This window comes from Phyllostomus discolor, chromosome 5 (genome assembly GCF_004126475.2).
Source record: "Phyllostomus discolor isolate MPI-MPIP mPhyDis1 chromosome 5, mPhyDis1.pri.v3, whole genome shotgun sequence".
Lineage (NCBI taxonomy): Eukaryota > Metazoa > Chordata > Mammalia > Chiroptera > Phyllostomidae > Phyllostomus > Phyllostomus discolor.
In genome coordinates, this window is record NC_040907.2 from 52312561 (window position 1) to 52325912 (window position 13352).

Consider the following 13352-nt stretch of genomic DNA (forward strand, 5'->3'; position numbering starts at 1 on the left):
TGCATGGGAGTCATCTGGAGGGTGTCTAAAACACAGATTCCTGGGCTCCAGTTCTAGAGTTTCTGACTCAGTAAGGTCCAGAGTAGGACCAAAAATTTGCATCCCTGCCTACTGAAAATTATTCCTAAGTGATGCTGATGTTGCCGTTCCAGGGATGACAGTTTGAGAAATACTGGAATACCTCAATGTTGTCAAGTTTGTCTGATGAAAAAAAAATCACCTGGAAGGAGCTTATTTTTTAGAAATACAAAATCCCAGGTCCTATGCCATTTTCTGACTCATGACCTTCAGGGAAGGGACTAGGGTTTTCTATTTTAACAAACTCTGGGTGATTGGTATGATGGAGCAAATTTGGCAAGCACTACACCAAATCACTGAGTCTCCATTTTTGCGTCTGTCATTTTCCCAAAGGGTGGATTTTCCAGCATGGCGTAGTTGTGTGGTAAGTTAAGAGCAGCACAGTCACTGGGTTTTGTAAGCCTACTATGCTGACCCTATGGGCCAACCATAGAGCCTCATCCCTTCATCTCATGAACAGATTCCGTGGGAGACAGTGCTGATGCCAACAGGCCCTGGTACCATGCTTCAGTCCAGAGACCATCCGGAAACAGGTTCAGACGATACAGGTTTTCTTGGCAATTCTCCCTCTTCTCTTTAACTCCTTCTTATCTCACAGCCCACATCTTGCTCTGAGTATCAATGGGGACCCTTGCCTCAGGCTGTTTCCTCTTTAACTTCGCAAACTCCTGCTTGTGAGTTATGATCTAGGACATTTATTCCAAAGTCACCTTTTCATTTGTGGGCAGGAATGGTCTTGCTGGCACCCGCAGAGGAAATCACATTGGTTCAACAGCTGGCTGATAGTAATTCAAGTTAACTCTTTAAAGGATGGATGGCGATTTGTAAAGAACTTGTAAAATGCTTGGGGCTCTATTATGCCCATGTGCTGCTTCGCACACACACATGATTTCTCTCTCTCACATCTAAATTCCAACCATTTACTCAAAATTGAGGCATCATGTAAATGACTTATTTTTGGACCATCTTTTACCTCAGGGAATTTATTGTGTCTTAAAACAATAGCCTCCCACATATTGTCTTTAACCTTTGCAACAAATCTACAAGATAGGTATCATTCTCTTTTGCAAATAAGGAAACTGAGCCTAAGTGAGATAAACACAGAAATTTGCAAGGTCACTCTCACGAGGTTGTGTCACTCTTTCTCAGTTTTGTCTGCTACTTCTGCCCATGAACATAGGGTTGAAATTCAGGTCTTACACCAAGGTAAGAAACGACATAGTTGACTAAAAGACAAGTTATTTTATGTAACAGGCTTACATTTATCTTGTTTATTTTTTCTAAGAACCATCATCTCATATTCAACAAATATTTACAGTTACTTTCCTCAATAAGTCTAAAGAAAACTCAAATTTAATGGATGACCAAAATGGCACAATATTGAAGAGCAAAAGTAAATAGAAAATCAACTCTCAATCCTTACTTACAGCGTGCATACCTAGTTGTCTTAAATATCACTGACAGAGTCTGCAATCTGGTCGCTTAGACTCTCCACCAAGTTTTTATTGACAACTCTGTGCTTAGCACGCTGCTGGACTCCACAGGTACAGGAGATAGGTACAGGTCCTGCCCACAAGGAGTTGATGACGTGGTTGAGTATTAAAAACATTATAAAAGCTCTTAAAATTACATACTGTATACATTATTTTAATTTTTAAAAAAAGCATTGGAGATAATAAAAAGAAAAGATAGCCTAAGGACAAAAATGGAACAGAAAACGCTTTTATCCATGGGATGAGCCTAGAGATATTTTAAATTAACAAAGAATTCAGCAGTAGCCTAGATTAATGGAAAAGGTGAGTACAAATATTTTAAAGACAGCAATGAAACATTTAAGTATTCATAGTAATTAAAAGTATATCAACCAAGGTATATCTTACACAGATCCTTAAGGTTCCTCAATAATTACAATGATCTTAACAACAAATTCCACTTGAATGTGCTTCCAATTACTGAGGATGTTGATAAGTTTTGTTGCCTTAAGTAGTTCTGATGGTGTCCTCATAACCTGGATTTCATCATCATTTATTTAATTTTTAAAAGTCATTCTTGCAGACAGTAAACATGTAAATAGATTCAACTCCATCTGAATTTTTACATTTTTCATAGACCAAATCCACTTATAAAGCACATATACACATTTACATATAAAAGGTAATGACTCTAATTTTCTCTTTCCTTGAGTGAGAATTTGGATAAATATGGTTTCTGATGGAAGCTCAATCTTCTAACTCTAACATTTTCCTGTTGTTGTTGTTGTTGTTATTTTAATCTCTCTCCAGCTCTAAGATCTTGGCATGGTTTGGCATACCTCTCTGCATCACCTTAGCACATCCTTTCTTGGGAGCATCGCAACTTGAGATTTTTTGTTTGTTTTGTTTTGTGCTGAGTTGCAGAGGCAGTACTGAATAAAAGCACTGATTCTACAACAGGATGGAGGAGGTGTAGGAGTTCATTTCTTCCAATGCGAAAGGCGTAGGTGTAAAATTACACCTTATATGTAGACAAGAACTGGGTCTATGCCACCCACTCATAAGGCATATTAATACCACATATTTGTTTTACACATGGATCCCATAGAGCTTTTCAGTAATTACTATAATTACAATAAAACATACTATTTCTCCACATGCAACATTTTTTACAGAGTTCCTAAGAAATTTATTTTGAGGTTTAATTCTATCCTTAATATAACCCCATTATACAATATAGAGATACGTGTTTATTTAGGACAACAACAAAAAAAACAAAGATAAAAGCACTTGTTAAAAATCAGTGTGTCACTGAATCATGATCCAGAATATTCGATGTTACAGAGCTTATTATTTTGGGTGAATTTAATATACAATGGATACTTTTCTGTAAATTAAAGAGTATTGAAAGCATTTTATACTGACATATACTGCCTCCATACCAGATGTCAAACTTATTGTACAAAGATCATTCCTAATTGAGAAAAATTTTGTTTCCAGTCATTTTGTTACTTTACTATTTTCACATGTAGATCCTCAATAAACATTATTGTAGTAAACTGTCTGTAATTATTCTGCCTGGATATAACATTTTTAAATCAGAAAAGTTTAATATGAAAATTCCTAAGATGAACAAAAACATGGAAACAAAAAGCTTTCTATCACATTTGCTGAAATTTTCAATGGCTGATCTTGTACACAAATTGTTCCTTTGTTGAGAATTTACCAAATAAATTGCATATTTCTTGGTGTGCTATGGGATCTGTGAATAAAATATAAGAAAAGGGTCCAGACCACCATAAAATAAAATTTTGTCAAGGGAAAAAATACATAATAAAAATATTTAAGAAATAATACAATACTCTTCAAAATGAGCACTATACGACTTCTGAGTTTTGGATAAAGGTAAGAAGAGACCAAAGATACTTAAATTGTTCAAGGCTTAAGGACAAGGTGAGATTTGAACATGTGAGAGATGAGTAGGTTTTGCATAGGCAAACATAATCATGAGGTATTGTAAACAAGAATAACAGTCATGGATCTGAAGTTGATTCTGTCCATGACATTTAAACCCACACAGCAAGGAAGCCAGTTTAGAGTTGAAATTGAGAACTTATATCATGTAGTTGGAGATAAGTCTGGATAAAGAATTAATCACAGTTAATACTTACTAAGTACATTTTGTGTTATTTTACATACACTATCACAATAACCTCACAGGTAAATATTATTAGCTTTGGTCTATAGATTAATACACTGAGACTCCATGAGATTAATTAACTTTCTCAAGGTCACAGAGATAGTGAGTAAAACAGCCAGATTTAAATCCAAGCTTGATTCCCAAACCCATGCCTTTATTGCTATGCTACATTGTCTTATAAATGGAATATCATTGTAGCAAATCTCAAATCCTACTGTGCTATTGGGAGAGCCTGGAATCAAAATGCTTGAACTTGGGTTTGGTTTCTTATATTAGCCATGTGACATTGGACAAGCCCTCTGTAAACTTTAGTTTCTTTTGTAAAAATAAAATAATAACTAGATGACAGCTAGACAGCCACAGAGATGGATGATGGACAGACTGATGTAACAGAAGCATGGACATTCCTATGATTGGAAAATTCAACTTGCTCAATAAAAGGTATTGAATTTAAACCTGAATCAATAGATTGTATACAGCATCTGCTTTGTGCTAGTTACATAAGGCCCTTTCAAATACAGGTTTGAATGAAAAGAATTGTAGTCTATAACTAATTCAGAACTGGTTCAACTATTTAAGAGGAATGACTCAACTATTTTGGATTAATTTAGTTGGCCAAAATAACAATGGAGTCACAGTATTGGCTGCTGATGCTATATTATCATCTCTTCCCAAGATGTCTTTGTAGGTGGCAGCATGGCCCTTAGCACAGTTCCTAAAGAAGGGACACTTATTAAATACAATGTGTTCAGTTAAATGAAAGAAGAGATGGAAAGAAAGGAAGAAGAAAGGGAGAAAGAGAAATGAGAGAAGAAAGGTTGGTTGAATTTATAGGTGGGTAAGATCATATTAGCTGAAAGATAAACATTATATAATATAAAGTATTTTTTTAATTTTACAGAATTTATTTCAATACACATGAAATAGATTCCTTCCTTTCATAAAAAGTCACAAAATTTGATATTTCATAACTATGTCACTTAATAATTTTGCCTTTTTTATGTCACCAGAGAATAAATTTTAGGAAATACTAAATTGATAGTGGTGAATCAGAAGTTTGAGCTTGGGTGTTTTATTGCTTTAACTCAATAGTTAATCATTTAACCTTATTATTGTTTTTTATGACACTTCAAGAGAACCCTTAGCTACATCATTGCTTCTAATCTTCAAAGACAGAAATAAGGATTAAATTGGTTCTTGAGTTACTAAATGACATATAACTAGAATATAGATGTAGGGACTTTGAGCTCCAAGTTCAGCCCAAAAGGATACAACATCTCCACAATAATCACACATTGTGCATGAATAACTTTTGTCATGGTATAGTCCTGCCTTCAATTAGCATACTTTTCTATCTCATTAAATTTATGTCCTATTAATTCAATTCTACTTTCAGTATGTTGACTTTACATTGTCAAAACTTATACTGATTTTTTAAACTCATACTATAAAATCAAAACAATGACAAAATGTAAAGATGTCCACATCAGTTTAAATTCAGATCAAAGTTTGAAGTTGGGGACAAACTCCCAGAAGATGGGGTTTTCTTCTTTTTGCTTTTTGATTAATCACCATCTGTGAAATTCTGCCCAGGTTCTTAAATACATACTCAAAATCTAGCTCCAGAAGTCAACTTAAAGGGTCAAGTCAAGGAACATGTATAAAGGACCCATGGACAAAGACAATGGTGGGGAGGTGGGGAGGAGGACTACAGGTGGGAGGGTGGGGTGGGCAGGAGAGAGCAATGGGGGTAACTGTAATTGAACAGCAATAAAAAATTAATTAAAAAGAGTCAATTTAACACTTGCAAGCATAGGTTATAATGATAAATGTATTCTCAGTGAGTATTACTGACAAAAATAATTAAAGTAAAATAATATGAGAATGAAAAAATAATCCAAATCAAAATATAAAATCCTCCTTCTCAGGTGGGAAGAAATACACAAATTCAGGGCAGCAGGAATTGTAAGAAAAGTCCATTTCCATTCTTTCATTATCTGTTAGAATAGAGAGAGAAAGATGTAATGAGCAAAAATAAGAGTACTTTTTGGTATGGTATGAGAAATAAGATGTAAGTAAGAAATATAAGTATCTTAGACATCAAAACATTCTGGTTTGAAGTAATGACTTATTTGTTTTGAAAATAAAAGTAATTTAACTCTGGATTTTGAATCACTTAATCCTCTGGATCATTTAATTATGCTAAGTATATGCTTTTCTTTCTGAGTAATTTTTCTGGTTCCAAGTTTCTAATCCAGAAGAATAATGAAATCATGAAGCTATATTAATTGTAGACATACCAAATGATCAAGTAATCTTGCTGTAAAACCAAACCCTAATCAATATATAACTATACCATAAAAAGGTATAAGAAGGAATGCAAATTGAAATAGACACGCCCTATAATTGTCCTATCAAACCAACAAAATATTATGTGTATGATTTTTTTTAAGATAATGCACAATTTTGGTTAAAGTAAAGCAAAGCAGAAACTCTCATTCATTGCTGAGGAAATTTTTAATAACTATAATTCTTTTGGAAAGAAGTTGGACTATATGGGTCTTTAAAAATTAAACAATTTACAAAGTATTTATTCTTCAAAGTAAACTTATGGTTTAGAAAACAACCAAATATATTAAAGAAAAACCTCTGCATTTGAATTTTGGGTTATGATAAAGTTCTATTTATCATGGTGCCAATTTGAACACAGATTATGGTTGAGTAAACTATAGTGTATTGTTTTAATAGATGAATATATAAATATTAAAATTACTCTCAAAACAATTTATAAACAATATAAGGAATGCTTATTTTATGTTAAATGAAACAAAATCAGGGGACAATAATACATATATAATATTATCATAAGTATGTAAAAAAATTAAGAAAATTGCAGAGGAAAAATAAGAGAAAAATGTACTAAAATGATGGTGGAGTTTTCTTGAGTAGGGGAAGTTTAGTAAGCTACCTTTCTTTTTAATGTTCTTCATTTTCCAAAGTTTCTGTAGACAGCCTGGATTATTTTTATGATAAGAGGAAAATATAATAAGATTTACTATAAAAAATCAAAAATGAAATTATAGAACCCCAATCAATAAAGAGATGAGAAGTGGATATCTCCCTTCTTTTCCCTTCATTTGTTTTCCAGGGGAATCTGTGTTTATGGCAAAACAGTGCCCAGATTACATGCATTATATGTTCATATTTAGGGAAAGAATATAGGGCTATAAAGGTTGAGCTGAGAAAAAATTTTATTGGCCTAGTGATTTTAAGCTGTGTCTCAGGATCAGCCAGCTTATTTTTATCCTTCAGGCACTGTTGTACACCACATCTCTATTGAAAAACACATTTAAATCTTCCCCTGAAGAACAAAAGTGACTGTTTTTTAATTATCTCAACCATGGGAGGACAAATGGCCAATGAAATTGAGCTACATGAGTGTCCCTGTCCATTGTAACAATTCATGCTGAGGAGAGGAGTTATTGTACACAGGCCTGCCTAGGAAATGGGTAAAATGAACGTGGCGACTTTTCATTAAAATGAAGAGTTCAACTTATGCAAAGAGTTAAGTGTGGAACTTTTCATATTATCTCATTAAAACAAAAAAGATCCCACAATGCTGTAGTACTCACAAGGCTATTCATTCAGTTAACCCTATAGTCAATGGCAGAAATACTGAAAAGATGTTTTGGAGGCAGGGTAGTCAAGTACCCAAAATTTAAAATGATCAACATGTATTATATTTGGCATTATGTTCTGTTTTCTAGAATGTTCACTCATTGAATTACATGCATTATATGAAATAGGTCTAATCAATACAATATACAGATAATGTATTATAAAATTGTATACCTGAAACCTATATAATTTTATTAACCAATGTCATTCCAATAAATTCAATTAAAATGAAAGAGAAAAAGAAATAAAGAAAAAAGTTACAACTCCTTAAATACCTAATATCAGAGAAAAATATATATAAATAAGGATACATTTATCAATAGGATATTACAGTCATTAATATCTTTACAGGCGCAGAATATTTTTGAATAATTGACAATAACACCATGTCCTCATTATGTATGTTACTAAAGAATACATGTATTCCATTGTAGAATGCTTTTTCCTACCAAAGCACCACATATTCCTAAAAGTATCCCTAATAATGATTGAAATAATATCCAAAAGATATTCAAAATATTCAAGAGAAATAAAATATTCAAGAGAAATAAAATGCTAATTAAAGCTCCTTTGCAACTAGAACTGAAGAAGTCATACCCATCTGGGAAAAGAGTGTAGATATATGTTCCCACCTGGATAATAATTTTACTGTTAAAGCCCCTTTTTAACTTTTATCTAGCAATACCTATTAAAATATATGCATGTTTGAAAAGAAAACTGTATATGGTCATGAAATGCTTATTACTGTTATGGAACTGTCTTGTTGACATCTTACTTTGTCTTCTCAGTGAAATTTAAAATAAAAATGGCATCAGAAAAAGAAATACATCTAATCAGAAGGTGAAGCAAGAGGATGCTAACCCTGTCAAGTCCTGCTGTCTAATTAAAACAAGGGTAGCTTCTCTTTAAAATGCTCTCTGAAACTATTCTTACTATGGAAATCAGGGACATGAAAATTGATCAGTCACAAGATCAGACTGGACCCAATTTCAGAAAGTTCATAGTTGGAGGAAATTTATGTGAAGTTACTAAAAAAAACAAAAGCTCTTCTAAGGAATCTAGTCCTCCTTAATCAGATATGTGTGTTTAATCTTCATTTTATTCTTAGAGATAGTCTGCTGTTGTAACACAAACTCAGATCAGAACAGGGAGGCATGGTCAGCTATGCTGTAAATCCAGACAGCCTCTGAATCTCACCTTTCCAAGTGGTCACTCCACATCAAGGTTGAGGTGCACTGGTGGGGTAAAGAAATGGAGCTGGATGCACAGTTCTTTGTGTGGTTCCTGATCTGTGAACAGAGGGTTTCAGTGGACAGAATTATTGATTACACCTCCTTTGGTCAGATGACACTTTCTCAAACATTTGCATAGAAAAGCAAAAAACCAAACTCTGTACATTAGCTCCCATTGGCTAAGTAAAGATGCTTTGGCTATTCTCTTCCCAAGACTATCTCATTCCTGCCTCTGTGCTTTAGCCCACACTCTATTTCTTCCCAAATTTCCATACCAGATATGACTTGAGAGAGAGGCCAGGTCTAAGGTGAATTCTAAATCCCTAGAGCAGTTTAGAATTTAGAACACAGCACTTGCTAAATGCTGATTAAAAACTCACTGACTTCAAATGATTGGTGTAGATAAATCTAACTCCGCCACCCTCCAGCTCTCAGTGACTTCCTGTTAAACTTAGGATAAGGACCAGAATTCTTAATATGACCTCCAAAGTCCTGTTTGATGTAGCCTCTGGCTGCAATTCCAGCTTTGTTTTGAAACTTTTGTCCTTTGCTCTTGTGTGCTCAAGCCACTCTAGTCCTCTATGACCTGCATGAGGAGTGCCATCTTCCTTCCTACCTGAGGGCTTTGGACTTGAAGCTTCCTCCACCTAGAGTGCTCTTCCATTCCCTCATCACCTGGCTGACTTTCCCTCATTTGTCAGAGCTCAACTTGAAAAAATCATTTTCTTGGAGAACATTCTGTTGACTAGGACTTAATCCCCCACTATGTAATATCAAATATTTTCTCTTCATGAACTCATGGTAGTTTGAAATGCATAGTTATTTGTGCAATTATTTGTTTAATGTTTGTCATTATCTCTAAACTGCAAGTGTCCTGAGAGTAGAAACCACCCCTGGTTTTGTTTACCACTGTGTCTCCAGTAGTTACCATAGTGTCTGGCACATAGGTCACAGTCAATAAGTGTTCATGGTGTAAATGGCCCTGAAGCCAATCCCTCAACAGGATTCTCCAAATACTGGCTTAACCTCATTGGATGCCATAAAAATATTAAGAAAAAAACCCTGAAAAACATTTCCTTTTAATACATTTCTCAGTAATTCTAAGAAACAGCAGATTAAAATTAAATTCTTACAAAAAATTGTTATGAGAAAAAGCAGACAGAAATAAATTCAATGTTTCTTTACTCAATCTTTTTGTTGGATTCCTAGAATCTTTTTTGTTTCTCCAAAGTTTAATTAACATAATTTTAAACAGAATTCCTATCCCAAGTAGCATAACGTTACATAAGATGTCCAGACAGACATGTGGTTCTCTGGTTCTTGACTGTATCAAGCAAATAAATAATTTCTGTTTTAGGAAGGTAGTGTGTTTTGAAGGAAAATAAAATGGCATGTCTTCTTTGCAACAAAATTACACTTTAGCCAACATCTATGCCAGAGCAAACAGAAAATTTTTAGTGGCACCTTTTATAGAAATAGTGTGGCCCTGGAAGAGCTGAGGTCAGAACAGGAAAAACAAACAGGTGTTTCTATTTATTCTCTGAGACTTTCAGAATCCCCTGTATGCCCTTGTATGAGAAGACCTTTCACATGTTAAAGAATGATATAGTTAGATTAAGTTACCTGCACTAAAAGACCACCAGGTTTCTCTTCTTGTTATTATTCTACTTTTATTTTTATTTAGAGGCCTGTTTTAGCTAAGTAAATGCACTTGGGATTGCATTATTTGTAGGCTCAACTTTAGAAGCAGATACAACTATAGGAATTTGAATATCATGGGCTGCACAATGTCAAGTAGCAGAAAAAGCAACAAAAAATGAGGCACTGCAAGGTAATATGAGAAGGGACTGGAGTGCTGAAGTCTGCTATGAGGATCCCCATAACTTCTCCAGTGAGCCCTCTTTGCTTTTCTTTTCTTTTTTTTTTTAGGTCTCACCTGAGAATATGTTTATTGGTTTTAGAGAGAGAGAGGAAGGGAGAGAGAGAAACATCGATTGGTTGCCTCCCATACATGCCCCCACTAGGGACTGAACCTGCAACCTAGGTATATGACCTGACCGGGAATCAAACCTGCAAACTTCCAGTGTACACGACAATGCTCCAACCCAGATACCTGGCCAGGAGGGAGCCCTGTTTTCTTTGTGCATACTTTTCATAATTCCCTCCATCATTTTCATGAGAAAAATTTCCTTCACTGTCACATCTAATTTCTGCAATTTGCTCTGCCCCTGCATACCGTGGATCATTCATTTTATGCCAATTTTCTTTCTTATATGTCTCTTTTATTTTTACTCCTTGTCTCCAGTCTTTGTTCCTCATTCTTCTTGGCTAGTGTATTATTTTGAACTTTATGAAACTTCCATTTTTGTTGGATCAAAATGGTTGGATATTGGAAATTATATATGATTTAACTTAAACACATCCTTCATATTGTTTCTAAGGCAAACCTTGACATCCTCAAATATCTTTGAAGCTTCCCCACACTACAGGATAAAGTTCTAAAGTAGCTAAGGCCCACCACTGAGTGGCTCTAATCTAGACCTCCAGGTTTATCTCCTGCCTCTCCTCTTCATGGAAACTTGTGTTGAGTCACTAAACTACTCACTCTTCAAGAAATCTGCCAATGCTTTTTATAACCTAGTTGCTGTAGAGTTTGCTTTTCCTTTTCTAAAATGCCCTCTTTACTTCTGTCCAGAATGTATTCAACTTATCCTCTGAGACTCAGCCTTTCATTTTTGGGGGAAAGTATCATTCCTCCTATGATATTTCCATAGTGTTGTATACATTAGTCAAGATGTACTTATTGTATTGTACTTATTAGCCTGTCAGTTTTTCACACTCTGATTCAGAGCAAGAGCCCAATAAATGTTTGTGAATTAAATAGAATTCTAAGCAATTGATTGGTTCTCCTCAACAGTCAATATTATGAAGCCAAGGACTGACCCAATCTTGTCCCACACTTAAGAACTTACTAGGTTAAGGTATTTCACAAGATCTGATGATATATTTATATTTTAAAAGTTTCCATCCCTGGCTGGCGCAGCTCAGTGGATTGAACGCGGGCTGCGAAACAAAGTATCGCAGGTTCGATTCCCAGTCAGGGTACATGCCTGGGTTGCAGGCCATGACCCCCAGCAACTGCACATTGATGTTTCTCTCTCTCTCTCTATCTCCCTCCCTTCCTTCTCTAAAAATAAATAAAATCTTTAAAAAAAGTTCCCTTTGGCTCTAAAAATGTGTAGTCTCTAAATGGTCCACAGAATACCTTGAGAATATCCACAGCTACCTTTCGGCTAACTATATATCACTTTTTTTTGCTAGACTGGGAAAAGCACTTAGACACTTGAGTATGTTTTTCTGAGTGAATGAATGAATGAATGAATGATAATGACTATTTTAGGCTCTGTATTCCCAACCTTAGATCTTGAGCCAAGGATTTTGTGCCAGTGACTTATTAAACATGTGCTCCCAGGAGAACCAGTAAGGAGTGGGAATGTAGAACATAGAAAGAGAAGAATCCAAGTAAGTGTGAAATTTTAGGTGATTCCAACTTCAATCTGAGCTTTTGGGAAATTTAGGAGCATAAATTACACTTAGAAGTTTATCACATCTCTAGACAAGGGGGTCTGGGCTTTTCCACACCCATGTTTTTCAGCCATTGCTACTTTAGGGAGGAATAGAGCTCTGAGGCTCTTCTGGCTCTGTCCATGGGTGAGCCTCTAAAGTTGCAACACTAGCAGTTAGCAGCAAAACAAGCAGAAGCTGGGGATGAGTGCACAGAACTGGTATACAGGACCTGGGAGGTTCTGGGCAGGTCCAATCATGTGGGACACAGTTTCAAGCAAATACTTGGCAAGTTAAGTTTATCTGGTAGAAGAGAAGTCTGCCCATGTGCATAGATTGAGGAACTCTGGGAAGGGTATCCTATACAAAAAATAATCTTCTCCACTCCTGCTGCTGGTGCCTGGAATCCTTTGAGCTAGGGACAAAACGTTGCCCATCTATAGTGAAAAGCAATACTTAAAAAGGGAATTACCTTGGGTGGAAGGAAGAAAAAGTGGGAACATTATGCAAAGCCCATACTATGTCAGGTGATGCCAAACTCTTTTACATTTTATTCAATTTACCCCTTTAATATACTGACTCTCATCCACACAAAAGTATGGGTCTTTCCTGAGAATGTAGGATATACAGGTTTAACAGGCTTCTCTTAGACCTCTTAGCACTTATGGCCAGGAAGATGGTGTCTCTGATGGTCCTTATGGTGACCAAGATCTTTTGGCTCAAAAAATCCTCTTCCTCTTGTTGTAGCTGAGCTTATAGTTCTGTGTTTTTTCCAAATTGCCAAATATTTATGATACCCAATCTGCTGGCAAAGCTGGTCCTTTCTCTGGATATGAAAGATTTCAGTTAATACAGCTTTATTTACTAAGCAAATGTTACAGGGTATTTTTAAACATTCCAGTTAAGACTGTGTGTGTGTCTGTGAGAGAGAGAGACAGAGAAAGAGAGATCTTTGATTTGAATTTGACTCTTGGACTGAATTATTATTTTGTGGCAACTGTGGTAAAAAGATTGAAATATGAGTGGTCACACTTCAGGCACCTGAACGCAGCCTGGGTTTTTGGTAGACTGTCATGGCTCGGTGGCTGCCGGGCTGCCAGCTAAGGCTGCCTGACGCCTGTGTTGCTG

General features: G+C 35.4%; 1 protein-coding gene across 2 annotated transcripts in view; it reads right to left on the minus strand.

Moving 5' to 3' along the window:
• Nucleotides 1-2780: 2780 nt before the first annotated feature.
• The window catches only part of PTGER3 (prostaglandin E receptor 3), an 80931-nt gene continuing 70359 nt past the window's right edge, over nucleotides 2781-13352 (minus strand). For both annotated transcript variants that reach the window (XM_036026289.1, XM_028512920.2), the window contains 2 exons: nucleotides 8626-8717; nucleotides 2781-5747 (listed from right to left, as the gene is read on the minus strand). In XM_036026289.1, coding sequence (XP_035882182.1) covers nucleotides 5744-5747; nucleotides 8626-8717 — 96 coding nt within the window. In that variant the 3' untranslated portion in view covers nucleotides 2781-5743. The remainder of the gene's footprint in view (nucleotides 5748-8625; nucleotides 8718-13352) is intronic.